Consider the following 27,903-nt stretch of genomic DNA (forward strand, 5'->3'; position numbering starts at 1 on the left):
AGCTCTAGCATCCAGCAGGTACCTTGCAGGCGGTACCCTTTCTGACACAAAAGAGCCATGGGCAGAAGCACTCCATTAAAGAGAATGTGCTGAATTTTTCGAGTGTGTAGAGATGTAAGGATGGGAAAACTTGCTAAAGGAGAAGGTCTGAAACATTAGCTGTAGTTCATAACAACAGAAAGAGGTGTATGGCAAATTTCACCGGACCTGGCTGAACTTGTTCTTCCGGCAGCATGAGGGCCTGTGACATCAAGCCCATGCCCACAAGGTTTCAGATAGACCTGATAAGCTCAAGTTTTTGAGAGCTGAGTTCTGTTCCAGGTGAACTAGGCTGCCAAGAGATGCTGGCTTAGGGCCAAGAGGCTATGACCATGAAAGACTGATGAAAGACCTATCTGCTAAATCCTGCTTCTCAAAAGATTGTCAGATTCAGGAGAGCATCGTCCTAGTGTGACCATACTGCTTTGGAAGTGACCCTGCCATTTCTTGTTTTAGAACAACTGTTGTTTGATGCACAAGAGAGTCTGCTCAGTATTGCAAAAAGGCCTGAGAAGACTGGCTTTCAGAAAGAAAGAAGTACTGACCCTCTGAAAGTCCTTTAAGTGCATCTCAGATGGCATGCTCAGATATCAAAGCATCTCTCGTATTTATTACCCTTTAGAAAGGAAGGCCATAAATTCAGAAGGAAGAATTAGTGGTAAACTGCAACAAAGCTGCTAGATCTGCTAATAAAGACTGTGAAGTTGGATCCGTTAATCTCATTAAATCTCAAGATCATTCTGTGATAAGTACTGTTTACATTCAAGTATTTGTAGTCATGTTTCTGATCACTCTTTACTCTGCCTACTGGAAAACTCCTTGCCTTTGTTCAGTGTAGAAATTGCTCTTATGGGTGACGTGTATTTGTATTTCTAGCAGTGCCGTTTTCCGAGGTGTTAACCTAAGTTTATTCCAGAAGACATGAGACCTAGTCAACATCATGAGTCACTGACACAGTTTACTTTTAGCAATAGGAAATGGCAAAGCTTGGAAACAGCGTCTATCTAAAAATGAATAATGCTGGTTTTCTTGTAAGTTCTGCAGCAATACTGTGCACTGTGGGACTGAGCACAACCTTAACATCAGCCTGAATGACAGACCTTACATTTAGAGGCTGCTCTTCATGCCTCATATTTTGATATCTGCCTTGGGGAATACAGAGCAGGGTCTAGTTTGGTGGCTTGGACCGCATAGGGTGAGTGATACAAAAGAGCCCAGTTCTAGAGCCAAGTTGGGCAGGAAAGTCATCAAAAAAGACACGGCAAACCCTAACCCTTACCCCTAGGAGCACATGTCATTGAGCTTTCCCTCTCCCCAGACAGCCAGACTGGCTTCCAGTGCACACCCCATATTTTTTTCCTAGCCCAGAGGATTTAAATTCCTTTTGATAAAGTATTAACGGTTTCCCACCTGTTATGTAAGTTCATGTTTTTCATCTCTTAACCTCTAGATGCATGCTTTTCTTTTGATCCATGTTTTCCAACATATCGAAGAGCACTTGGTGCCTAAAAGAGTAAAGACGCATTCCTCCTGAAGCTACATATTCATTTTGTCCAATTAATATTGTGTAAAAAGATCGCTGGTGGGTTTTGTATGTATACATTACTAGAAACCAAAATTACTGTTTGACGGAGACAAAATTAGCTTTTGAAATTCCTTTTCTCCTTTAAAATAAAAATAGCAGGATCTGCCTCTAATTGACCACCTCAGTCATCAAAGAGGCTTCCTGTGTGCAGAGGCTTTGCTTTTAAGATCTGTTTTTCCCTTGGCTTTCAAGAGTAGTCTTTGTTTGCAAGTTTAGTATAGAAGCGTTCAAATTAGAGGGGGGCTGAAACCACAGTTTATGTCCAGATCTGGATGCAAGTTTCTGGGAATTCCAAGCCCAGATTTCTTATTGTCCTGACCAGAGATTAAAGAGGTGTCTGTAAAACTTAGCTCTAGAGCCACATCACTGGGCGTAGAAATGCAGCACTTAGGTTCAAGCCTTTGTGGAGTTATAGAGAAGAAGAGCATTGCATATTTTTTTTATTTTTCAAATGAGACAAGAAATGTAGCCTCTTCTTTCCCAGACACGTAATGTTGTGAACAAGTGTCATTCAACATGAGATGTTCACAACCACCTTTATCATGTTGAAGGCTCTCTTACTGGGATCACTGGATAATTTCTGCTTTTCTATTGCAGGGCTGGGAGAAGGCTCTGCTCTTCTTCATACGGACAGCAGGTCCCACCCCCGCTCCTTGGAGAAGAGTGCGTGGAGGGCTTTCAAGGAGTCACAGTGTCATCACATGCTGAAACACCTCCACAATGGGGCCCGCATCACTGTGCAAATGCCTCCCAATATAGAGGGACACTGGGTCTCTACCGGGTAAGGAAAGATCAAACGAGATGCTTGAGTGGTGTATGTGAAAGAGGAAAAGGAGAAGGAAATGAAGAAAGAAGGATGAAAATTTTTATATATATTTTTATATATATAACAAGCAGAGGAACTAATTTCTTTAATATGGTGATACTTCAAATTCCAAATGCTTTATAGTAAGTTTATGTATAAAAGAAGGAGCTGTGTTATGTTCATAGGAATAGCATACTATTCTTGATGAATCAATTTGTAGTCTGGATTTTAAACAGCAACTGTGAAATATCTTTAAATCTCTTTCTGAATAGGAAAGAGACCATCAAGTAGCCAAAATGCTTATTCAAATGTAACATTATACTATCTTAGACTGCATGCATTAGATCCGTTGAATGGATTCTTATTTTCAGAGTGTTTGTCTAGCACAAGTTAGTTTTCTTAGCAAAAGAAATTAAGAAGCTGTATTTCACCAGTTCTTTTCCTCTCCATACATAACTTTTAATTCAGAGAGCTATTTTGCTTGAATGTCTCAGCATGCAGTAGTTGCCCATATATTTCAAGTGAGTTGTAGTAGGAGAATCTTGGGTTTCAGCAGCTGCAGAAGCCAGTTCCCTATCCTGTTCTGTGGATATTTGGCATTTCACTTTCTGATGTTATCAGTGCTTTTGCTAAATCTACCATGCAAAAGAGAAGAATAGATGTTTAATAACCTGTGACTTTTTTCATAAAATTAGTCACATGGTAGTCATTAGACAAAAAGGAAACGTGAAATATGACGCAAAGTATTTAAACCTATGAGAAGTAAAACCTTAGATATATTACTGTAATAGCAGAGGAAATTCTTGGTGAATTGGCAGATCATAGTACCTAGTTCCTATTTACTTCATTTCAGAGGGGCATGAGTACCCAGATATCTCTGGACCCATGCAGTGTTGCTCATTCTTGTCACCTTGCTAAAATGTGCCACCTTGCTAAAATTTTGTTTCTGTCTTCCCACAGCTGTGAAGTCAGAGCAGGCCCAGAGTTCATCACAAGATCTTATAGATTCTATCACAATAATACATTTAAAGCTTATCAGTTTTACTATGGTGGCAATCGCTGCACTAACCCTATCTACACATTAGTTATACGTGGCAAAATTCGTCTCCGCCAAGCATCCTGGATCATCCGAGGGGGTACTGAAGCTGATTATCAGCTACGCAACATACAGATCATAAGCCACAATGAAGCAGTAGCCAAAAAATTAAGTGAGTTGGTCAACAATACATGTCCTGGATTTATACCAGAAGATAGTCCCTGGGAACAGGATGTGAGCTATGATTTGCTCAGAGAAGAGAATGGCTGTGAATGCACCAAGGCTCTGAATTTTGCCATGCATGAACTCCAGCTGATTCGCGTGGAGAAGCAGTATCTGCATCACAATTTAGATCACCTCGTGGAGGAGCTATTTCTTGGAGATATTCATACTGATGCAACCCAGAGGAGGTACTACCGACCCTCCAGTTACCAACCTCCTCTTCAAAATGCCAAGGTATGTATGTGTGTATGGCATCCTGTTAAGTTACTAGTGGCAAAGCTCACGTTATTCAGCTCCTCTGAATCAATGCACTAGTGTAATCTAAAGTGCAGATGTGGTTCTAAAATAAGAAATGGATGGTGGCTTTACAGATGATGCAGTCGTTTACAAAAAGATCACAGAGCATATTTCAGGAAAGTAGTACCTTTTGTGGTTTATGAGACTGCATCAAATGCATGAAAGGTAGTCTGATGAGCTAAAGCCAATAAAGGCCACTGTTAGTCTGAAGATGGTATCGAAGACCTCTTACAGAGGTGACTGGAGTTGCTGGCTAGGACTGTGGTTGAAGGCTAGCAGAAGAGAAGAGTTTGATGCGGGACTGAGAAACAGGCATCAGTGCATGCTTGTATAGCTGAAGGAGCATCGGGGGGAGAGGAAATCAGGTTGTATCAACACATGGAATTTGGGTGATCCATAATCTGAAGAGAAAAAGAGGAAACTGGATGGTAGAGACATGAAAGGGGCAGCAAGAAGGGGAAAAAACGGATGGACTGTGCAGGTCATGGATCCAGAAGCAGGCATACAAATTAATGAAATGAAAAACAGGTGAATTTAGAATGGGTCACTAATTCCATTTGATAATACAGTTTTCAGAGGAGCTTCAAAGTGCCTTCAGCTTCACTGGCAACCAATCAACTCATGGTAAGTTAAATAAAAATCAAACAGGAAGAGTAGGCATTGATGGCCTGTAGCAGGAGGTCTGTCTGTACATCTTTCCTGGTGACATTTCAAAGGAACGCAGCAATTGGAACCATATTGCAGGCTGCAGTTGCTATCAGTATGTTCCAGCTAGAGACTGCTGCAGGATCATTTCCAGCTAATGAGTTATCACCATTTTTAATCCTCTCACTGTGTAACTGGTTCAAACAGCAACTAGGCTTATCAGCAATAGCAGGAAACACAACAAAGGAAAGGAGAGTTTTGATGGGAAAGCCTTGGCTTTCCCTTCCATTCAAAACCACTCCGTCCACCCTTTGTTGTGTCTACCTCTTCTGAATAACAAATTTCAGTAGTTCAGGACTTTACGTGATCTGCCTTTAATTATTTTAAAAGCGTGTCCTGGTGATAATTTTAATTCACAGCCAGCTATGTCTCCATACAAACACTGCTGTCACTTTTTTCATTAAGTTTTCTTCAAGTGGCATGGGACGAATCTGCTTCTTGTTCATAAACATACATCTTCTCAAAATGGAGAGTTTTAGCAACAGTAGATGAACCACAGAATATTCCTCATCACAAATTCTGGATTTGGCAGTTTTAATTATCTAAAATTAATTCAAGTAAACACATCTACTTTCCCTTTGCTCATTTGGGATTGAAAGGTCTTTCCTAAATCTCTACATTAAAAAAAATCTGTAGAATCAGATTATCTGACTCCAGCTACATTACATCTGTTCAGCAAAAATGGTATATCTTTTTCTGACCATGTGAAACAGAGAAAAAAATCTTGATGTAGTATATCGAGGTGACTATATTTTCAGATCTGTCTGGTCAAGTTTAGTTACCCTGTTAGGGACTGATTGATGACCCAGTAAATGCCTACATTTCCACCTATTAGTAATTTCATTACAGTCACAACAATCAGGTGTACAACTGGTTTTATGCAAATAAGACATTTGTCCAGGTCTGAGCAATTTTAGGAGGTGCTGGTCACAGTTTTCCTGCCTGTCTTTATATTATCATAGAATCAAAAAGGTAGAATCTTTTTGCTTTTAAAATAATATTTCCTCTAAAGTGTAATGTTCAAATTAAAAGGATTAAATCTTGCCTAAGGAGGTCTGTTTCTCAAGCCACATTGACTGTATAAACCAAAAGATTTTACAGATATCTGAGAGCACTTGAAACTCTCATTTACACTCACAAAGCCCATTATCTCAAGCATGATATGATCCATTCTGACTTCAATGGACATTATGTGGAAGGTAAAAGCAGCCTCAGTCAGTGAGCTGTGGCAGCATGGGGGGGGCCTGTCTGAACCCCTGTGCATGCAGTTAGCTCACAGCCCTACATGTCACAATGGTCAGATCTTGTCCTGAGGTATGTGTGCACTGAAATCAGTGAAAACCTGTGAGGTGGATCGCAGAGGAGGCTCCCATATTATATGTTTACATGAACTGAGGGAGTAGAAGGGCATACAAGCCAATTGATATTCATGAATATCAATTATACATTGATATTCATGAAGTGCAGTTCTTCCTAGTAAGACTTTTGGTAGCCAATTCTTGGCAGGGCTGAATCTTGAGGCTGCCATTCATAAGGGCATTTATTTATTGGCTACAGGAAGTGCTGTTACTATAGAAAGCAAAAATTAACTCTGAGTACACCAACGTACACAAAAATTCCAGCTCTCCACGACATAAATTTCATGAAGTTTCATAAATGGAGGCCCCAGGTCCTGACTTCCAGACCTCTTTGTTCAGTTCTATCTTCTGGCAAGTTACTTTACCTCTGTTCCTCCTCAAGCATTTGTTTGCCCAGCCTGGTAGGCTCCTGCAGTATATGGTATTATATGTTCAGGGTCTGGATTGCTGGGACAACAGTCTCAGCTGGAGACTTCAGCTGCAAAGCGCAGGAAGGTTGAACATAGACTGAGTGTCCCACAGCGTAGGTTCTCTTCATAATTTGGTTGGGTTCATCTTGTTCTAATTCGGTGTGAAATTTGTTTTATCTAGAGAGAAGTTGCACTTGCTGGTAGTAGACATTCAGCACGGCACAAATAACAAATATCCTTAAAAATGAGCTTTCAAAGCAGCTAATATGAAGGACTTCTGGGTTTCAGCCTGTACCTAGCCATGAAGCTCTCTTTGCCAGCAGGACCTTAGCCTGACTGTGGGGCTGTGTTTGCTGGATGGAGAAAGAATAGTAACAGAGATGCTGGTTGGTTGGTTTTCTTTTTTTTCTTTTTTTTCTTTTTTTTCTTTTCTTTCTTTTCTTTTCTTTTTTTTTTTTTAAAGCACAGGCAAACATACTGCTGGAAGGTTATAACCCTTCTTCTTTGAACTCCTTTCCTTTTCTAATTGTTGCTCCACTGGGACCCAGCTGAAAATGAGTTTAAATGCTAAATTGAGTTTAAAACTACAAGTCACAGACTCCTCTGGAAACTGGACACCATGAATAAATAGAAACGTTAAATCAACTTGTTTTTCTTTTAGGTTTTTGCAGTCATACCAAGAGGTTGGGGAGGCCAGGAAATTACTTCTGAAGTGAATCAGGTGTATTGTGTGGAATCTTTCATTTAAGGCTTTTTTCATTTCCTTTTTATTTATTTTTATTTTATACTTATAATAAAGACCTGCCTAAAATAAGCTAAGAGGATTCACGTTTTGAGTTAAATTTATAGTTAAGCCTCTATATAGAAGAAAGTTCCACCCCACTCAAGAGTTTACACAGCCTGTAAGTTGGATGCAGTAGCCACATTCATTACTTATGTGGTTGAAATGAATGGTAATTAAAAGCAAATGATTGCTGGATATGCTAGGAATGCCAAAGCCACATGATCCGGACTTTAAACAAATAGAATTGGACCGTCTCCAAACTCCTGCAGTGATTTCACCACATGGTGGTAAATCAAAAGGGCCGTCCAAAAACCAGACAGCTTTATGCTGAGCTACAAATCTGAATAATTTCACAGATTACCGTATCTCAAGTGTTCATATAAAATCAGGGAGCTTTTAAAAATATCTAATATGTCATCTCCTAAAGCTTTACAAATGCTCTTAGATAAGAGCATACCTTAAACAAATTCCTCTTGTAAAATACATGGAAGTTCCTAAGAGCAGCTGATTAATAGTTCGCTACATACATTTATCTTAGCAGTCCTCCAGCCTTGCTCAAGGTATGAATTAGAACTTGCTGATGAAGTGGGCTGAAAGTCTTTGATGTGCCTTGAGGTAGGGTGTTTAAAAAGGGATTCATGCTAGTGCATGCTCAGGCTCTTTAGCCAGCAGGAGAGAGCACGCTGGTGAAAAGGGCAGGGTGGTGGAACTTCTTGGCAGTGTCATCGCCTGTGCTGTACAAAAAGAAACATGGATGAGGGCAACACCAAGCCTGGCTGACTGGTCATAAATTCATACCTTATTTGCAAATTCATACAAGTACTTGTAGGAAAGGAAGTCTTGAATGCATTATTCGTTCAAAGTGTGTGCTTAAAATGCCAGGAATGTTTACAACACCAGTACTGGCGTGCTAATTTCATATCTGATTGCCTCAGAAATAGTTTTGTAAACAAAGAACTCCTTGTGCTGTTTTATCATCTGACTGAGATGATGACAGATACTGACAGTAAAATCAGACCATGGCTGCGATGCCAGGACATTCTGGTTAGATCGTTATTTAGGAATTAGGCTGGAACATCACAAGAGTCCTAAAACATGCTAGAATAACCTTCCTTCTGCCTTTGCCATGCTCAAACATTTGCTGGCCCCACGCTTTCAGTAAGATTTCCACATGGAAAAGATTCCCAAGTTGTCAGTTCTGACAAGTTTATTCACCATTGGAAGCTGCCTTTGCAGCTAATGCAGATTCTACATATGGAGGCTGGTGCTTGATTTTTGCTTTAGCCAGGGGGTGAAAGAACAAAGTGCTCAAGGTTTTTTGAGCTTTTGACAAATCGGGTGTTCAACTCTTTGAAACTCAGTTACTTCAGCTGTAGGGGAATGTGATGTACTGGAGGAGCTCCCAAGCGAATCCAAGCATGAGTGAATAGATGTTAAACGTGTGAAGTGCCTCCGAGAAATAGGCAAAAGATTATCTCAACCAAAAAGTATAATTTTGGAGGACAAAACCGCTTTGTTTGCCAGAGACTTCTAGATTAAGAGACTTCTAGACTTCTGGATTAAGCCGACACTTGAAGGGTTTCTTTTGTTAATTATTACTGGCCAAAGACTCTTAGGGAAATTATGAGGGGAGCAAAAAAAGAATATCAGAAGAATGTTCAAATAGGTTAATTCCAGGTTTATGAACAGCAACAGTGTGTATGATGCACTTCAGAGATAAGAGAATCAAAGAGCTTCTAACTGAACCTTCCAGAGCTGTGTTGCGTTTAAAACCATATTTCTCTTTGTGGGTCACTGTCTGTTCTTCAACTGCAGTAAAAGTCTGCTCCAACACAAATACAGTGCCACAGATAAAAATTAACTGTTTAAGTATGCAAAATAAAAGAAGGCCCTTCAGCAAATACATCTAACCTAATGACACCCTGATTCTGTTGGCACCTAATTGTAATTACTTTTCGTAAGCAGCAACGAAGGACTCGCTAGTAATATTACTATGCATTTCAGAAGCTTATGTAAGTTGCTTTCTGAAGGCATAACACAGCATAACTTTGAAATATCTGTTCCTGAAAATGGACATTCAGTATGTTGCTTCATGTTTTCCTGGAATTTTTTTTTTATACTTCCCAAAATATTCATGTCGCTACAAATTAGTATCATCTTAGTGGGATAGAGGACATGCAAGTAAATTCATCTGAGAAAAGGCCTTTTTTTATCTTTGTTCCCATCTTTTGCATAGACCTTATACCGGAAAGGAACAAGCAGAGGACTCTTGTTTTTCATTTTGGTTGTATTTCAGTTTTATGCAGGGTTGTGCAATGGAATCAACATGATAGATCAGACAGCTGTGTAACGATAGTGCCTTCAGATTCCTTCACTATCTTTCTCTTCATAGGAACAGTTAATAAAAGCTGTTCCTCAATATCTGAAAAGACACAAGCACACATTTGCAGATAACTCCCAACGCATCTCCACCCTCCTTCCGGCATGCAGCTCTTCTGTTCCACACCAAAAGAAATCCCAAACTGACAGCCCTGCAAAGGAGTTACTGCTCTCCCCAGAATTTCATTTGCTTCAAGATTTTTTAATTAAAGTTTTAAATCTTTGTTATTCTTCATTCCCTTTGGCAGGCTGAATTATAACTGTGTCAGCTGTGCTTTTCAACTCCCCAGAGCCAGCCTAATGCACGTTCGCCAACTTCGTTTTGTATGAGGTCATGGAAAGCCTGCAAATTATCTCTCTCTAACACAAAAGTGATTGCAGCCATTTGTTAAAACGCTGTCCGGTCTCTTATCTAGAGCGGTGGAGGAGCGGAGCTTGATACTACACTGAGCAATTTGTAGAAGTGTCCTTTGGGTAGACTCGGCTCCTTGGCAGTGTCTTTTCTGAGTTTTTACTTGAATTGACACCTTTTCCTAGCATCCTATCCAGACATGCTTTGTTCCAGTTCTGTGTGCCCTTCCCATGACATGCAGCATTCAGGTGAATGTGAGAGATAAGAGCTAAAACATTTTCTTTCCTTTCTTCATCAATAGTTTTCCTCATAGTAAGGATCAGCCCTAACAAGGAATCACCCAACACAAGAGAAACGTGAACTTTTGGATACCTGGAGCCTGGGCTGCCCCATATGCTGGTTAGGAGCATCTCCACCTTGCCGTGGGGCTTGTGCTAGCCTTTGCCACCCACAATACAATGTAAATGCAACCCAACCTTTTCTAACCACAAACAAGACCATGCATCTAACCACAAACAAGACCATGTATCAGTAACCAATGCAAATCAGTGCTGGCTAAAGATGGCTCTGTGCCAGCTGGGAACCTTAGTCTTCCGAAGAAGCTTTCCATGCTGCACCTGCGCTGATGTGGATAATAAAACAGCAGCAGCAGAGTGTTGTGGAAATACTTTTAATGTCAGTACATGACTGGAAGGGCAGGATATTGCTAGAAAAATGGGAAATACATGACTTTACAAGGTATTGTCACTGAGCAGGACAGATGACAGCAGCCCAGCAGAGGGAACAGACCCAGCTGACAGTGGTACATGATAAGGGAGGGATGAGTGCATTTAGAGTAGCCAGACAGAATATCTATCTGAGTTTGAACAAAAACTGAAAGTTGAAAGGTTCCTAGAGAGACTCTGCAGAAGGAAGCTACAGCTCTGCCAAGGGTTTCAGGGTTGGGCTTCAGTTTGACATTAGCATTACTGGGAGGGAAGGAGGGTGAGGAGGAGTCCAAAGATAGCAGAGCTAACCACAAAGAATACATACTGTGGCAGAACAGATGCTGGAATCTCCTAACCAACTTATGGGTTAGGAAGGATGCGTCCACTATGCAGTGGCTTCAACTAAAAAGAAAAGGTGAGGCAATTTCACAAATTCCTTTAGGAAACTGATGTGTAATTTCTTATAAGCTTAAAAGGTCTTGCAAATGCAGAATTGCTACTGAGAAAACTGCTTGGGTTCACCACTTCTTTGTCAGCTCCTTTTCCTCTACTTGAGAGAACTCCAAATAATACCAGTCCCTCGTCTCTTGTAGTACCAGGCCTATTGAAAAAGTTGCTGTACTTCTGGATGGTTTAAGAGCTTACCGTAACACATCACTGCCTGCTAGGCCTTTGTCTTAATGTATCTGGTATGGCTAAATATCAACTGCTTGCCACTGTAAGTGATGACAGAGAGAACTTGTCAGAAAATGGTCACAGTTCTTCATTAAAAATACCCAGAAAGCCCCTAAAAATGTTTCTCTTTTTTTTTTTAAATAGTACATTCACTTATCACTAGAAAAAAAAAAAAAAATATCAGAAAAAGCAATTTTGCTTTGTTTCACTCCTCCTCCAGATTGTATATATTCATTATTTTCACATCATTTTAATAAGAATCTGATGAGAAAGTGTCAGATTATTTTTTTCCTAATCTTTTCTAGTAGGAATGCACTGCATTCTGCAGGGAAAATGTTGAGCTATGGTTGGAGCTGTTCCAGACAAATAGTGCTTTTAAATTTTTAATTGAGATACAGACACATTTTCAGCATAAAAAACATAAATGGGTAGAGGAGGGAGCAAATGTGTTTGAACAGGGTGTTCAGTTAAATATATTTTCAAACTCCTCTTTCTTTTCAGTGCTTGTTTGTTTGGTCCCTAAATACAACTTGAAGTACCTCCTGCAAGTCCACTCCTTGATATTAAGCACCGAGTTCAGCTTCTGCTTTAATCATGAGGGGAGGGTAGATTCTCTGTACATTTGGTTCACAGATATCTTGGACAACAACAGGGTCAGAATGCAAAGGTGTTCAAATAAAACTAGAACACCTTCCAGAAGAATGTTTCCACATGCTATCCAAATTCCGTTTTAGCAGAGAACTCGTCCTGGTTGCATGATGGATTTCTTTTATTTTTTTATCCTAGACTGCAACAAATACTATAAATTAATGAGAGGAGAGTTAGACCTAGGCAGCCACAGAATCACATGGAATTTAAAAAGTAGGATATGCTGAGAAGGTTTGTGTTTCCGACTATCCACAGCAATTGGGAAAAAGATCAAGTAACCTCATCCTTGTTTGCTTTTTTATTAGAAATCTCCCTCCTTGGCTTCCAGAGCAGCCTGGCCCTGTTACCACTTCAGTTGAGGCAGCAGGAGAGAGGGATAAGGAAAAATGTTGCTGGAAATTTTCAGGTCATAAACTATTTTCTCCCCAAGTACAAGAACTGAGTTTCCAGCCAGAGATTTGGGCTCATTTCAACCCACGTGGCCTCATGGATTAATTCAGAAGTTGGCTTCAGAGAAGCACCCAGGGAATGAGGAATTGGGCCTGCACGGATCAGCTCTGGAAGCTGCTTGGAGGCACCTTCCCTTTGCCCGTCATTGGGCAGCAGCCATTTCATGGGCTGTTCCTTTTAGCAAGACCTTGGTGTTAGAAATACTGCACTGTACACCTAGGATATCCCAAACATAAAACAGATGTTCATCTTGTCCACTGATCACTTTATTGCTTTCTAGTTTATGTCATGCCCAAATGAGCTTTTTATTGAGTGTACTTAATCGTGTTTGGACTCAAATGTCTCTGCCTCTGTTCCATATTTTCTTTGAACGTCTGTTTTTAGAGATTAATCTTTCCTGAGACAAATGGAAAGGGAGTGATTTGCAAGGCCTTAGCCAATGTAATTAAGAGTCAAGAGCAGTTGATTTAAAAAAAGCAACACTGAAAAAATATGGTCAATTGATAAGCATAAATTACACATAATTAAGTCCAATTGTCTCTTAAGAAAACCAGATCTTTCTCATGTCTTGGACAGAAATTGTACTGAGGAATTTTACATGTGGCATATTCTTCCACTGAGAAGTTTGCAACTCTGTGGGAGATAGAATCAGAGTGAAGAAGGTTTACATAGGCTTAGGTTCAAGCACTAATGTCAGAAAAGTGATACATTTAGGTATCTCATCAGGCTGTACCCCACATCAAATCAGCAAGGCACTGGAGTGGAAGGGATACTGCTGCTTCCCCTCCTCACTTTCCCAGCCTCTCCCTGTCCTTCTTGCAGCCTCAGCCACATCATCTAGGTGCATTTCCAGTAACTGAAAGGTAAGCAGTGTGAACCTTCATTAATAGAGCAGCCAGCCAGGCCATCATAGCTGGCACAGTCCTTGGAAATTAGAAGTTATCATCATTCAGGATACAGCCCACAGAGGTCAAAGAGCCAGATGAACTACAGAGAAATATTTGTACTGCTAGACTTCACATTGATTTGAGTTAGCCTGGACCTTCCTTGAGTTTGTCCAAGGAATCCCCTCCACCCACAGCAGTAGCATAAGGAGAGCCGTGTATTCCTTTTGCATGAGTTTTGCAAGATTGGGGAAATAACTCATCCTTGTGCCTCAGGACATGAGCCCACTCCTGATAAGGAGAAAGGGACTGCTCACAATTACATACTCATTTGCATTACAGAGCTCCATGAGCCTTCTACCCACTGTACCACTTGCCACAGCCAAGAGACAGCACAGGGGACCAAGCAGCTGCAGGTGGGACTCATCTGCACCTTTTGCAACCTCACTGTGATGGAGAAGACATGAAGCGATGATAATACTCTCTGCCCAGCATCAGAGCCTTGGCTCATAATTCAAATGGGTATTAACGGTGGAGGGGAGAGATGGAACCTAAATCCACTGCTCCAGAAATGGCAAAATGAATGTTTATGCTTGGTAGTCCTTCCTGATTGAAGACTCCTTCTTGTCCATGCACTAAATTTGAAAAACAACAGAGAAATCTCACAGACACTCAAGAGTGACCAGGAAGACAACAAGAAGGGTTTCTGTTTTTCGTCAGGTTTTGAAGAAAGGCAACAGAAACACTTATTCCTGTAACGCTGTCTTTTCCCCATCTTGCTTTCCGTCATGCTAGTGGGACAAACACAATGATAAATTATTAGTTAGGGAGCTGTGGCATTCATCTGCTCCACTGTGGGATAGCAACACTGGAGGAACAAGTGTGAGGTAGGCACCTGGCTCAGCTTACTTCAGGTATCTGAGCAAGGACACCGCCAAATTTTGTAGTTCTGTGAAACCAGACCACTTTCCAAAGAAAGAGACTTGACAACCTCCAAAGAAAGGCAGAGTTCAACAACCAGTTTGATAAGTCCCAAACAAGACAGCAGATTAAACCTGGTGAGTCTAATGCAGACAAAGAGAAAGGAAGACAGTGGACTTCTGTCATATTGCGCTTGGAAGTTTGTTACATTAAGCTACATTTGATTTATTAATTTATTCACCTGCTTACAGCACCTAAAATTTCTGTCTGCTGACAGCTCACAGTCTTTAACCTACATCAAACAAAAAAGCTGTAATTGTCTGTTAGTATGAACTGAGATCAAGTCACATGGGAAAGCCACGCAAGAAATCTGGAGCAAAATAGGAAGCCATACCGACTCTTGATTCTTCTCTTGACCATCAGTAAACCCAAATTGAAACCTGCAGTTTCAGATTCTAACACCCCAGTTTCACAATCTTTGTGTGTTACTAGTGTCTTTGGTGCCCACGAGAACTAAATATTTTGCACTAGCCTCTGATTTTAGTTACAATGCCACAAAACCATGCCAACTTTGCCAGTTCCATTTCACTTACTGTAACACTATAACGTGATGGAAAGTACAGCAATAGTAGTGGGATGTCTTTGGCTGCAACAAGAGAACAAACCCAAATGCAGAAGCAAAGAAAAAAGCTGCTTACCTTTGGAAGACCTCAAATAGTCATGGATCTCCAACAAGATGCCCTTGCCTCCACTGCCAACAAGGTCTGAGAAGGAGAGGATCCTGACTCCACCTCTTCCAGTCACTCAGGGGCATTGTATGCACCTGAGCTCCCCTGGGTTGGCCCTGCCTTCCACCAGGTGCTCAATCACTGGTTCAGGCCATGACTTTGCATTTCGGCTGCATTTACTCAGTTCAACATTCTTTGGTCTTTCTATATATTCTTATGGTCCTTCTATCCATTTGCAGATGCTGAAACATGAATTTTAAAATTACTTAACAGGCTCCGCAAAGGGAAGGAATAGTCCGCTTCAGTAACATAGTGACCATGCAGTTTTGCTGGAGGCAGCAAGTCCAGCCTCCTCCTCAAAGCTGGTCTGTGGGCCAACACTGGTTCAGATGAATCTGGGCTACACCATTTAACAGGCACAGCTGCCTAGAGAAGCTGTGGTGCCCCATCCCTGGAGGCACTCAAGGCCAGGTTGGATGGGGCCCTGGGCAGCTGAGCTGCTGGGAGGCAGCCCTGGCCACGGCACGGGGTGGGACTGGGTGGACTTTGAGGTCCCTTCCAACCCAAGCCATTGTATGATTTCTTGTCATTCTGTACACAGACCATTAGTCTACATCCCAGTGAATCTAGCAGCAGACTTACTGATTTTTACTGACTTTCTGAGTCTACGTAATCTGAAGAGAAGGCAAACATATACACTATTTAATATATGCAAGAGGGATATATTGCCTGAGTCATGCGTTGATTCTCTGAAGCTACCTATAATCATATCATTGTGTTATGTGTAACTGTGAATCTTAAGGTGTGCTGTAAGCTGAAGATAGCAAATGGAGAAATGCTGACTCCATAGTGGCACATGTGGACCTTGAAGTATTAGTGATGAATTTGAGCATCTGTATAATGAGAGGAGCTCAGAGAGATTGCAGAGAAGAGAGCTGGATAGGGACGTGAAGAAAAAGTATTTGTTCTGTACACATCTCTTTCTCCAGTGGCTGCTCAAACTGACGAGGTGATGTGAGGAAACTCACCAGGTCATACTCCCATGCCAGGGCACAGTGGGCAGTACTTCTGAGAGGCCCTGTCTGCACATTGTGAAACACCCTCAACTCTCACGGACATGGAAACTGGGACGCTTGGTTTCCAGAGGCTTGCGCTCAACAGAGCAGTTCAGCAGCAAGCCGTCATCGAGCCTGACAGACTCTGCAAACCCTACACTTGCTGGAAGGAGCCATAAAGCTTTCACCATGTTCAGCAACACTAGGCTGTCTGCTTCCTGGAGCACCATAGGCTCTGTACAGGCTCACTCACATCTCCCTATCCTTGCTGCTGTCAGCAGGGTCACATGCCTGACATGGAGAGGAAAATCTGCAGAGGCTACAGTTGGGACTTTGCTAGATAGAGAAAGGGAATGTCTCAAAAGTTGGTGCTCAGGAAAGCTGACAAGGCCTAAAATAGCAGGTGGCTCTTCTCCCAGGCTGCTGCCCATGTGAAGAGCATACTTAAGACACCCGTGTCCATCTGCAGTACCAAAGCTAACAACTGATGCAAAGAGCTGAACAAAGGTAATAATTTCTAACATGAGACTCATCAAGTCTCTTACATAGTAAGTTACAGTCTGACCACGTCTTGTGTGACTGAAGGATACGGTTAGCCTTTTCTAGATTCAATCAAAAGCTGAACTAAAATGTCCACTTTATATTTGGGAATTAATCTCCTAATTGTGCTCCTGCTTGAAACAGCTCGAAACAAATGCCCTGGTTATCTGCCCTTGTTTGCAGATGGCACCTCATGAGAGTTCCTCTCTGCTTTCTTTCAGAACCATGACCGCACGTGCATTGCGTGCAGAATCATCTACCGCTCAGATGAGCACCACCCACCCATCCTGCCCCCCAAGGCAGACCTGACCATCGGGCTGCACGGCGAGTGGGTGAGCCAGCGCTGTGAGGTGCGGCCGGAGGTCCTCTTCCTCACGCGGCACTTCATCTTCCATGACAACAACAACACCTGGGAGGGCCACTACTACCACTACTCAGACCCCATCTGCAAGCATCCCACCTTCACCATCTATGCCAAAGGCCGCTACAGCCGAGGAGTGCACTCGGCCAAAGTGATGGGCGGAACGGAGTTTGTCTTCAAAGGTAGTGTGGGGGCAGAGGTAGCCATGTAGTTGGGGACCAAAGCAGAGCTTGCTCACCACAATTCAGTGGCTAACAACTTAGTTCTGTTGTTACTTGTGGGACTATTTTATGATTATTCTTCGGAGTTATGTAATGGGAGACTCTTTTGGAAGGCTTTCTGTGAGCACCCAGCCAAACTGTCTAGCTGCATGGCATTTTTTGCCACTGAGGCAATACTCACTTGATGATCATTGGGGTCCCTTCCAGCCAAAGCCCTTCTATCATTCTATGGTTCATTTGAGGCAAAAAACAGAAATCTCTAAGTAAGACATAATAAAGTAAGACCTTGCATCAGTACCTGTTGGAGTCCAGTAGCCAGATATCAAGCATCTAATCAAAATTCTCAAGATTAGATCCATGTCCTAGGGCTCCTTCAGTGGACAGAAAATGGCCATAAATGATATAAATAATTTTCTGGGAAGACAGATACAGCAGTGTGTGTCATTTCATCAGCTTCCAAGGGCCTAGAGCATGTAGGGATGTCTCCAAAGCCAGCTTTGATTAATCCCACCACAGTGCAGACTAGATGTATCTAAGTGAACCCCCTCAAGTTCTCCAGGAAGCGGCACTCAGTGACACTTTCCAGGTCCCTGCAGCTGAAAAGTCATTTCATACCAACAGCCTCATGGCAGCCTGCTCAAAAAGAGCTCAGTGATTTTAACCACTTACACAAGCAAACATCTCCAAAACAAAACATCCCTCCATTGCACCAGCCTCAGCAGAGCATGTTAAAATCCCAAGCACGCTGTAGGCTCCTCTCCTCCTCCTTTAATTACCATGTGAGAAGCATATAGCTTTCTCCATGTGTCCAACTTAGGAAAGTAGTTATAAGAAAGGATGTACTGATCTGGGAATTCCATAGGAGGCAGGATATCCTCGCCTGTCGGAGCTTTTGCTCTTCTTAGTTGTATGCAATACATTCCAGCTCAGCTCCAGTTTTTGCTTGAATTTCATGACTATAATATGCCAGCTTGCCTCACAAAACAAAGTCACTGATTTTTTTCCAGTAAAACTTTCAGGTCGCTCTCTATAGATTATCTCTTATGCCAGCCAGGACAACAAGTATTGAGCCACTGAATCAAATATCTTCTTATAAAACCTCAGAAAAAAATTTCCAAGTATAAAAAGACATGCACATTGTTAATGACCTGCAAAAGAATCTGGGAGTTTGGTGTGTTAGGAGGCATGAGGGTTGGTTATTTACTTCTGTTTTGGGCAGCAGCAATCCATTTGGAATTTTTTTCTTGATACAGTACTAAAAGCACACAAAGAATCTCTGTTCAGCTTCCACAGGCCCATTCAGTTTGGCTTTTCCCAGCTTCTTAAACTCAGCAGAAAAGTAAAACTTAACACACCTGAAGCAACTTAGAAGCTGCAACATATCTGTTTGATATTGCAGCCACTGTTTAGATAAGGTCCCCATCATTCAGAAATACTTAAGTCATGAAAAAAAAAACGGACAGATAATATATAGAGAATGTGGTATTTTACAAATTTTCCAATTGAAAATTATTGTTTCCCTAGCTTTACATGTGTTTAAAAATGATAAATGTAGGTTATAAGTAGCCCTCCTTCTGGTTTAATAGGTATGTTAATAAAATACGAGTAGAGTTTTCTCATTTCCTCTTTAATGCATCTCAACTAGGCTTTATCTGGAAAGGATTGCCTGGAATTTATGTAAAGCTCTGCTCAATCTCTGACTGAGATATGGAGCCATCAGGTTTTTTCCATCTGAATGTTTGGGTGTGTATGCATTCTCTACAAGAAGTAATTACATTGAGATGTAAAACAATGCATAGATTTGCTGGCCACACCTGCAATGTAAAAAAAAAAAAAAGATTTAAGGAAAATCATTCAGAGCTGCTATAATTCCTGTTAGTTAGATTAAAGGACAGGCCAACATAAATTCAGGAAGCACCAGCACGTACACTGAGGTGTATTCAAAATAGCCTTATCCCTTGGTTTCTAAATGCATTAAGCAGCACATCTGACTTGAACCCTCCATGACATCACTAGCATTAGTCGTTATGAACAGAGACAAAGGGGTCAGTTTTGGAAGGATTTTGCAGTTTCCTTCCCTCAGTGACCATAGCATGCATTAATTGAATGCTAAGGTTGTGCCTGCAGAGGACATGGAGCATGCTGTGCAGAGCGGGCAGGCAGAAGGGTCATAAGGCTGATGTCAGCGTGTCACCTTTGCTTTCATCTCTGTTCCTCTGCTAACAGTTCATCTCTTCCTCACTCACAGTGAACCACATGAAGGTCACACCAATGGATGTGTCCACAGCCTCTCTGCTTAATGTCTTCAATGGGAACGAGTGCGGAGCGCAGGGCTCCTGGCAAGTCGGGGTGCAGCAAGATGTCACCCACACCAATGGCTGCATCGCGCTTGGCATCCGCCTGCCTCACACCGAGTACGAAATCTTCAAGATGGAGCAGGATGCCAGGGGCAGGTATTTGCTGTACAATGGCCAGCGACCCAGTGATGGGTCCAGCCCAGACCGACCGGAAAAGAGAGCCACGTCCTACCAGATGCCTTTAATTCAGTGCGCTTCATCCGTACCCAGATCTGAAGAGTCACCAGAGGAGAATAAAATACGGCTGTATAGCAGCGGGGCACCAGCAAAACATCCCAGTGCCTCAGCTCTTGCTTTGGTGTTGTTTATTTGTACTGTGTCATATTGGGACATTCTCAGCTAGAAGTGAAAAAACTATTTTTCATGACTACAAAGCCAGGATTCCACAGACTGAGGGTTGTTTTTCTTCAGAAAGAAAGGGACGTTTATTTTCTTGATGCACTTGAATGCCTGAGAACTGTTGTTCTTTTCCTTATTTCCCCCCCTCCCTGAATCACGAACGGCACTCGTTTGATGTTTGTGCTTTGAACTTCATCCAGTCTGATCCCTGGCCTGACATGACTGCACAAAAGTAATTGCACTTTAGGACTGCAGACTTCTGGGGGGCGGGAGGGGGTCTCCTTTTATTTTTTATTTTTTTAACTGCTGGGGTGAACGTTGTGATCCTGCTTCATTGTCTCTGCCATTTTACCATTGTGGTACTGCTCTGCCCAACACTCAGTTTCTCATCAGAATTTAACTCCATGGAACAAATCGGTGACAGCGGTTTCCTCTTGGCTTCAGGATTCTGGTAGAGACGTGTATATAGGATGGATTTACCACACAGATTTACCTGGTCATGATCTCACAGCACAACACAGAAAGAAACAGCAAGTCAACAGCCCTCCACTGAGATAGTGCTAAATGGTTGATATCTCCAATTAAAAGATATTCCAAGTAATTTAAACTGTTTTACAGTCATCAAATTGTAAAGATAACCAGTGGTTTAATATTTTCTCATTCAATTTCGTTAGCTGCATAATTGTTTCAACACTTTCTTATGTATCTAGCGAGTAGTTACAACCAGGTCCCCTTAAAGCCAGACAGGAGCCACATTTTTTCTGTCAGATATACACAGCATCATTAAGTTGCTGATGGAAGTCTTCAGTGACGTGCTCCATTGCCCTATTCATGAGGCCTTATATACCCCAAGGCACAGTGTTTGTGCCTTGGGTGCTGTATCAACCAGGTGGGTGAATGAAAGCAGCAGATCTAATGACGTGCAGCCCTACTTATCCACCTGGTTTCAGTGATGTAAGTGGTCTTTTTAGAAATAAGTGATGGAAGCTCAGCAGCTCAGCAGCAAGCCCACCATGGGCCCCAGTACCGCTGCTACTTTAAAGAGCAAGAACGCAGCAGGAAGCAGACCCTCATGGTCTGATGGATGGAGACCGGCCCTGCCTACCAGAGCCATGAGAAGGAGTTGCATGAACGCCGCTGCCTCCCTGCTTTTCTCCTTGCTAGGCAGTCCCAACATGCACTGTGTTTTCACCAAGCTTGAACCCACATCGGTTTGGGCAGACATTGCTGGCAGAGTTGGATAGGCAGAGCCCTCAGATGATGTGTTCTATAAGCAGCAGCTTGCCCTGAAACCCGCAGATATCCCCTGTGGTCAATACATCCTCATATACATACTGACACGAGTGAAAGCAGAGAGGGTGAGGGAGGTGTTCAGGGCCAGCAAGTCATGGATGAACCACGATCCCCATATTAATGGGGAGTAACTGAGGACATGGCTCAGCCTTGAGGCATTTACTGATATGCATGAGTACGCTAGCTCCCAGAAGGAACTGTGAGAGAAGTACAGGGAGTGAGGTCACAGCTCCCAGCTGTCCAGTCCTGTGCTACAGGAGGAAGAACTTTCTAAGGGGGTCATTCCCAGAGTCATAGGAAAAGCTCATCCTGAATAAAGCTTTCAGCTTTACATAGGTGAGTCTCCATACTGTACGCTAGAGCAAAAGCGTGCTTTGGAAACAATGATAACATGGGTTTTCCTGGCTGAACAAGCAGGAAAAAGCCATCCAGGCAGCAGATGGCCATACTCAGGCTCTCTGCCTCCTCACAGTGCGTGCCTTCTGCACAGTTTGTTCCAAGCTGGCGTCAGCCTTTGGCAGGGATTTCCACAGAGTGGGAACAAAGTCCGCTCACCCATTTTTAAGGCAGCATGAGGAGGCACAACCACAGGCTCTCGCTGCCAGATCGGTCACATCTTTCACACTTGTTCTCAGGCATGAAAAACTGAAGAAAGCCCATGAAAGCTCAAGAGTCAGAATCAGAGGCCAGGATGACTCAGCAGTGCTCATCCACACACCTAATAATAGATAATAGATTCTCCTTCAGCCTGACAGAAGGAGCTGAAAGCCAGCTCACTGTGGCAAGTCAAGTCCTAAGAACCAGAAGGGACTTAGTTTTCTCAAGCTAGACTTCATTTTTATAGTCAGCAGATATCCACCAGCACATCTCCAGATGCGTTATCGAGCTATTTCAAGATCCCAGACACATCTCTTCAAACAGTGGCTTAGCTTCTCATTTCTGTTTAAGACTTAGCTGCGTGAGTGAGCACCTGTTAGCTCTTACATGTAAAGATGTGCCTGGTGTGGCGTTCCTTTGACCACACGAGACAAGCTTCTTTCACCAGCAACCAGGTAGTTGGTGGTGAAGTTGGTAGTTAGGTAGTGTCATCTCTGGAAAATACAAATATCTGAGAGCTATTAAACCCTGATCCTTCCCTATGTACGTGCCACACACAGCTGAGTCCTGGCTGACCGTTCCAGTAAAGCAGGCCTGAACCCAATGCCAAGGAGCCACCCCATAGCACCATGTTCCATAGTCACCAAGGCAAGGGGCACAGCTGATTACTGCTTTAATTGCTTAATGTCAGGAGTCTTACAACAGTCTCAAGAGAACTTCAAGCTCAAAGAAGGTAGATTTAGGTTAGATACAAGGAAAAGATATTTTGCAGTGAGGGTGGTGAGGCACTGGAACAGGTTGCTCAGTGATGTAGTAGATGCCTGGAGACTTTCAAGGCGAGGCTGGATCAGGCCCTGGCAACCTGATCTAGTGTCCCTGTTCACTGCAAGGGAGTTGGACTAGATGGCCCTCAGAGGTCCCTTCTAAGGATTCTGTGATTCTTTAACTACCTGTCTTGTTCTTACCTCAAAAAAGTGCATTCACATGTGCACTACAACAGTTAAATCCTTGTTATGAAGCACAGGCTTGCAAAGATCTAGGTTTGCCAAGACATGGGGCTACACTATATACAAACATGACACAGATTGTGCAAACTGTACAAGAAATACATTTATTTTTCCTATCATTTAGAGATGGTTAAAAAGGAAGCACTCGAAAAAGACCTTCATAACGCATTGCAAATAATCCAATTCAGGTTTGTTTTGGCTCTGGTATACAATGGCTCTTCTGGTTTATTTGTATCACTGACTTGAAACATAGTTCTGTGATTTAGATTCTTAGCATGTGCTGCACCATCTTTCCTCCTTGGGTCTATATTTTCCCTTTATTTTGCTGTTAGCCAACAGAAGCCAAGTTGGACTAAGTTATGTCAGCCTTTAGAGCACGCGGTTTATTTGTCAGTCCCTGTGCTCTGTGAGGGTTCTGCTTGGTTACAGGCGCGGAACTAGGCACTGAACTCCCCTGATCTTCCCATTTCATCAGGCACTAAATTAACCGCCGCACGGCATATGCATTTGTGATACAATATATTCCATTCATTTTGTTCCATCAGCCTGACCTCATGTGCTGGCAGCCCTGACTGCTAAAGGAGTTAAGCAGCAAGTGCCTTAGCAGCAAACTGAGCAACTTGTCCCATCCCAAAGCTCAGCAGCTTTAACGTGAAACAGTGGATGGTGGCATATTCATTGATCACCAAAAGAAGTGAATGCTCATTTCCCCTTAGTACCACAGTGATGTCCTGTTCGAAGACCAACTGGCAGGACCAATCTGAAGAAGCTCTTAGGCAAACTCTTTGAAGACGTTCTGGTTTTAAAAAGCGATAGAAGGGATTGGAACGCTGTACCACGTCTTCCTGCTCTGTTTCTGTACCGTTTACACATTGTGCCTGCTGCCCTGGCGTAGAATATCACTTTGCTGAGCAGAGGTCCGCAGTTTAAAATGTAGTGTCTGTTTTGCTGAGTTTGCTGAGTGTGCTTGCTTCACGTGCAGGATTTAAAAGAAAAAAAAAAATCTTTATATTTTTGTAAAGCTATAGAAGGTATTTTTCTTCTCAATTCTATGTTCCAGATTAAGCTGCCGGGGAAGTTTTAGCACTTGTTGAACTATTGATTGAAATAAAAAAGCCTAATTGAAAAATGAAGGATTCCTTTGCATCTTATGCACGTCAGTGATCTGTTAGTTCTCCACCTCTAAAGGCTGATAGATAGCTCAGGATGCAGCATCCCTCTGTTGAGGGATCTGTGCAGAGAAGCTACTTTCTTACTGCCTTTGGCTGCAAACTTGACACTGGCAGCAGCCCTGGTGAAGGCAGCTGGGATGCCCCAGGTCTCACAGCTCATCCTTGGGCTCTGGGAGCAAAGTGAGCTGTGCTGCAGGCTGGAAGCACACCACAAGCAATAACAGCCACAGCTCGTGAGGTTAGGGTAGTGGCATGTCCGTGCAAAGGGTGTGGTTGCCACAAAAAGAAAACATTTGTCAGAAGGGAGCTGTGAGCAGATGGAACGTGCCTCGCTCTAAGGGCTAAGGCCCAGGGAAGGGAGCAGAGAGGACACTTTCTAAGGAGAAAAAAGTCCAAAATGATCCAAGAATGGAAAGCAAGGCATGGGATAACAAAAGCATCTTTCTTCAGCACTGCACCACTTCATCACAGCCTCACTTGCACAAAGAGAAGAGGTGCAGTGAAGCCAGTGGGACTTCCACCAGCAGCTTCAAAAGGTTTGCATCTGAGAAATGACTCAGGATTTTTGGAACCACGACAGCAGATTGCTGCATGATGAGGCTGCACATCAGGAAGCATGCCCGCAGTAACAAGGCACTGCAAAGGCAGCAGCCGGAGTCTAAGAGTAGGGGCCTTCCTTTCTCTTTTGTATGGAGAGGCAAAGCTGTGGGCACAGATGAATCCAAGCCTAAGTGTGTTCCATGTGGCATAATTTACCCCTCCTGACACAAAAATGAAAGGTAGGTACTAAAACACAGTACCACTCACTCTGAATTTTATTATTTGATTCATTTGCCATATTTTTTCCCATCTGAGAAATATTTTCCAAGAGCTTTTTCCTTCTCTCTAGCACTCACTGTTAATTTAAAAGAAAATTACTATTTGCTGCAAGCAATAAATAATCATAGAATTATTAATAGAATTGGAAAAGACAACTAAGATCATCTAGTCCAACCATCAGCCCACCACCACTATGCCCACTAACCATGTCCCTCAGTGCCACATCCACACAGCTCTTTAACACCTCCAGGGATGAGGCCCAAAACTGAACACAGTAGTTGAGGTAAAGAAAATTTCTTCTCAGGCAGAAAAAAAGATGGTTGCAAGGAATCAAACCACAAGTATCCTCATTAGCTAAGGGAACACTGATTATCTAAGCTGACACTGCTCCCACAGCCCTTTCCCATGGGAACCACACAGCCCTTCCCAAGATGTTCTGTTGGAAAATAAAGCCACGCAAGGGAGCATTGCTTTCAAACAAAGAAAAAGTGATCAGTTCAAGCTGTTTGGAACTGCTTCTCCTGGTCACCTGTTGCCCTCTGCTCTGCCATCGTGAGGCCCTGTCTGGAGTACTGCGTCCAGTCCTGGGGCCCACAGAATAAAAAGGATGCAGCGCTGTTGAAGCAAGTCCAGAGGAGGGCCACAAAGATGCTCAGATTGCTGGAGCATCTCTCCTGGGAAGAAAGGCTGAGGGAGCTGGGCTTGTTCAGCTTGGAGAAGGCTCTGGGAAGACCTCAATACTTGAAGGAGCTTATAGCAGGAGGGAGTCAACATTTTATACCCTCTGATAGTGAAAGCACAATGGGGAATGGCTTTAAAGTAAAATGAGGGAAATTTAGGTTAGATGTCAGGTGGAAATTCTCCACTCTGGGCAGCGAGGCACTGGCACAGCTGCCCAAAGAAGCTGTGGTGCCCCATCGGGGTGGGGCTCAGTGGGCTTTGAGGTCCCTTCCAACCCAAGCCATTCTGTGATTCTATGATTAATTCCATCACTAACTCAAATTCTGCAATTCCATCCACAGAAAAATCACGGGCCCAGATCCATGGCTTGCTAGACCGACTGATGGATTTCTTTAAATCGATGCCCAGCTCCCAGGTCACGTTTCTATTAGCACCTCACGGAAAACTGAAGAAGATCACCATGACGCACAGCCCTTATCAGCACTGACCGCCCCACGCGGTGCCGCCGGGCCCGGCCTTGCCGCGCCCGCAGCCCGCACTGCTTCCCGCCGGTGGGCGGTAAGAGCACACCGCCATCTGGCGGCCACTACCGAATCGTAAGGATTGCTTCAACGTATTTCGCCTGATGCCAGTATATAAACGGCATCTGAAAGGTCGGTGTGTGTATGCGTATATACAGCTTACATTTAAGGACGCTGCTCATGGAATTACCAGCATTTTTAATGAGCAATATCTCACATTCGCTAGAAGTGCCCAAAGAGTTACACAAACTCCCAAACAGGTGATACATGCTACAAATGTATTTGACAAACTCTTGATTAGCTTATTATTGGCTCACCCTGTGTATTATAAAAGCAGGTGCTTGCCATTTCCCTGATTCCATACAGGGCAAGGAGATAGGTGAGATCAGGAGGCAGCTGTATGCATACCGTAGGTTAGTAAAAACATCCACCTTTGCTTGGCTGCTTTATCTCTAGTTCTATAAATGCAACTTCTGAACAGCACTAGGAATGGGCTCGTAACATTACAGTTCCTTTTCCCTAATATCAGAGGTCTGGGAAATACTTTGAGCTGCTACAGCAGCTCCAAATATCAGTTTCTCCTTCCATCCTCTTATACAGCTATGACAGCACAGCAGTTCCAAAGTGCCTCAGCAGTGTGTTAGAGAAGCGAGGGTGCAAACACGTGGGATTATACTTTTCTCCAGCAAAAGTCCTCCCCCTGGAATTCTCTTGTTTACAAAGACCTGCTGCTGTGACTTATGCTTAATGATGGAGAAGAATCCCTATTCCTGGAGAAGATCTGGGAAAAGGAAGCCATCAGCAGAGCAGCTTCTGAAACAGCCTACTTTGCTCTTCTCATGACTGCCTCTTCCTACCACGCTGCCTCCTCTACATGATACCAGCTACTCCCGAGCTCCCACTTGAATATGGGGCATCTGTCCCACATCTAATCTTTCCAAAGTTTTAAAGTAACCCGAGGTGATTAACAAGGCAATCAAGGCAAATGAGCTACTACTTTCATCTTCTATGAAGCACCCTTCCATTATCAAAGCTGCACTCGTTAGCGGCTCAGATGAGAGCTCCAGAGAGCTGCATTTGACCCAGGTTCCAGTCTTGTTTTCTGTCAGTTCTCCTGAGCTTTCCCAAGGCATGGCTCTATGAACCACGGACTGCCTTGCATGATTCAAAGCACTGCCTCAAACACTACAGAACAGAGCACCATCTTCATGCATCCAGATAGTTACTAAATCCTTATCATCACTGCTTTTTCAGCCAGCCTTCAAACCAATGCAGGAGCGTAATGCAGTCTGGAAAGCTGTCCTATCAGTGAGGCACTCATTAGTTTCCAGAGAACACATAACCGTGGGTTTAACCTCTAAGAGTCTCCTACTGTTGGAGCACATTTGCCTGCAGAAGCCCAACATGGATGGGTTTGAAGAGGTGTTTGACACTTCTGGATGAAGTACCTCCAAAAATCAAAGTACAGCTTTATCACCTGTCCTTGGACTATCAATATAGCAATGAAAAAATAATTTGCCATTCCTAAGTGCAGAGCAAGTCATATCACCACCATGGTGGTTGTATAGGTTTAGGACTACTTATTTTCTTCTACAGCACCAACTCCACACTCATGTCCATGTTATGCGCTCATGTTCAAATACTGCCAACACAACATACCCAAATGTTTAGGTGGGTTTTAGTTTTGTTGGTTTCATTATTACTCTTGTTGGATTTGGGGATATCGGTTTTGGTGCCGTCCTTAGTAAGGTCAGGCTATAATGCCAGTGAACACAATCCACCGATAAATAACCTCTAACAGAGATGTTTTCTGCCTAACACACAGCTTCAGGGACAGAAAAGCAGTTCTTTGAACAGCTAGTTCTTTGAGGTGATGCTTTAAAAGCCTACAAAAGATTTCCACGCAACATAAAGCAGCACTTTGGAAACCCAGCAAAACTAAAGAAATGAAAATT

The 27,903-nt window shown here is 42.9% G+C and overlaps 1 protein-coding gene across 1 annotated transcript; it reads left to right on the forward strand.

Annotated features, from left to right (window-relative positions):
- Positions 1-2,130: 2,130 nt before the first annotated feature.
- APCDD1 (APC down-regulated 1) lies at positions 2,131-20,465 on the forward strand. The gene is made up of 4 exons (XM_010708796.2): positions 2,131-2,405; positions 3,390-3,921; positions 16,802-17,123; positions 19,411-20,465. Exons 1-4 carry the CDS (start codon positions 2,146-2,148, stop codon positions 19,860-19,862), a joined length of 1,566 nt encoding a protein of 521 aa, XP_010707098.2. The 5' UTR covers positions 2,131-2,145; the 3' UTR covers positions 19,863-20,465.
- The last annotated feature ends 7,438 nt before the right edge of the window (positions 20,466-27,903 follow it).

Source organism: Meleagris gallopavo, chromosome 3 (assembly GCF_000146605.3).
Source record: "Meleagris gallopavo isolate NT-WF06-2002-E0010 breed Aviagen turkey brand Nicholas breeding stock chromosome 3, Turkey_5.1, whole genome shotgun sequence".
NCBI classification, from domain to species: Eukaryota; Metazoa; Chordata; class Aves; order Galliformes; family Phasianidae; genus Meleagris; species Meleagris gallopavo.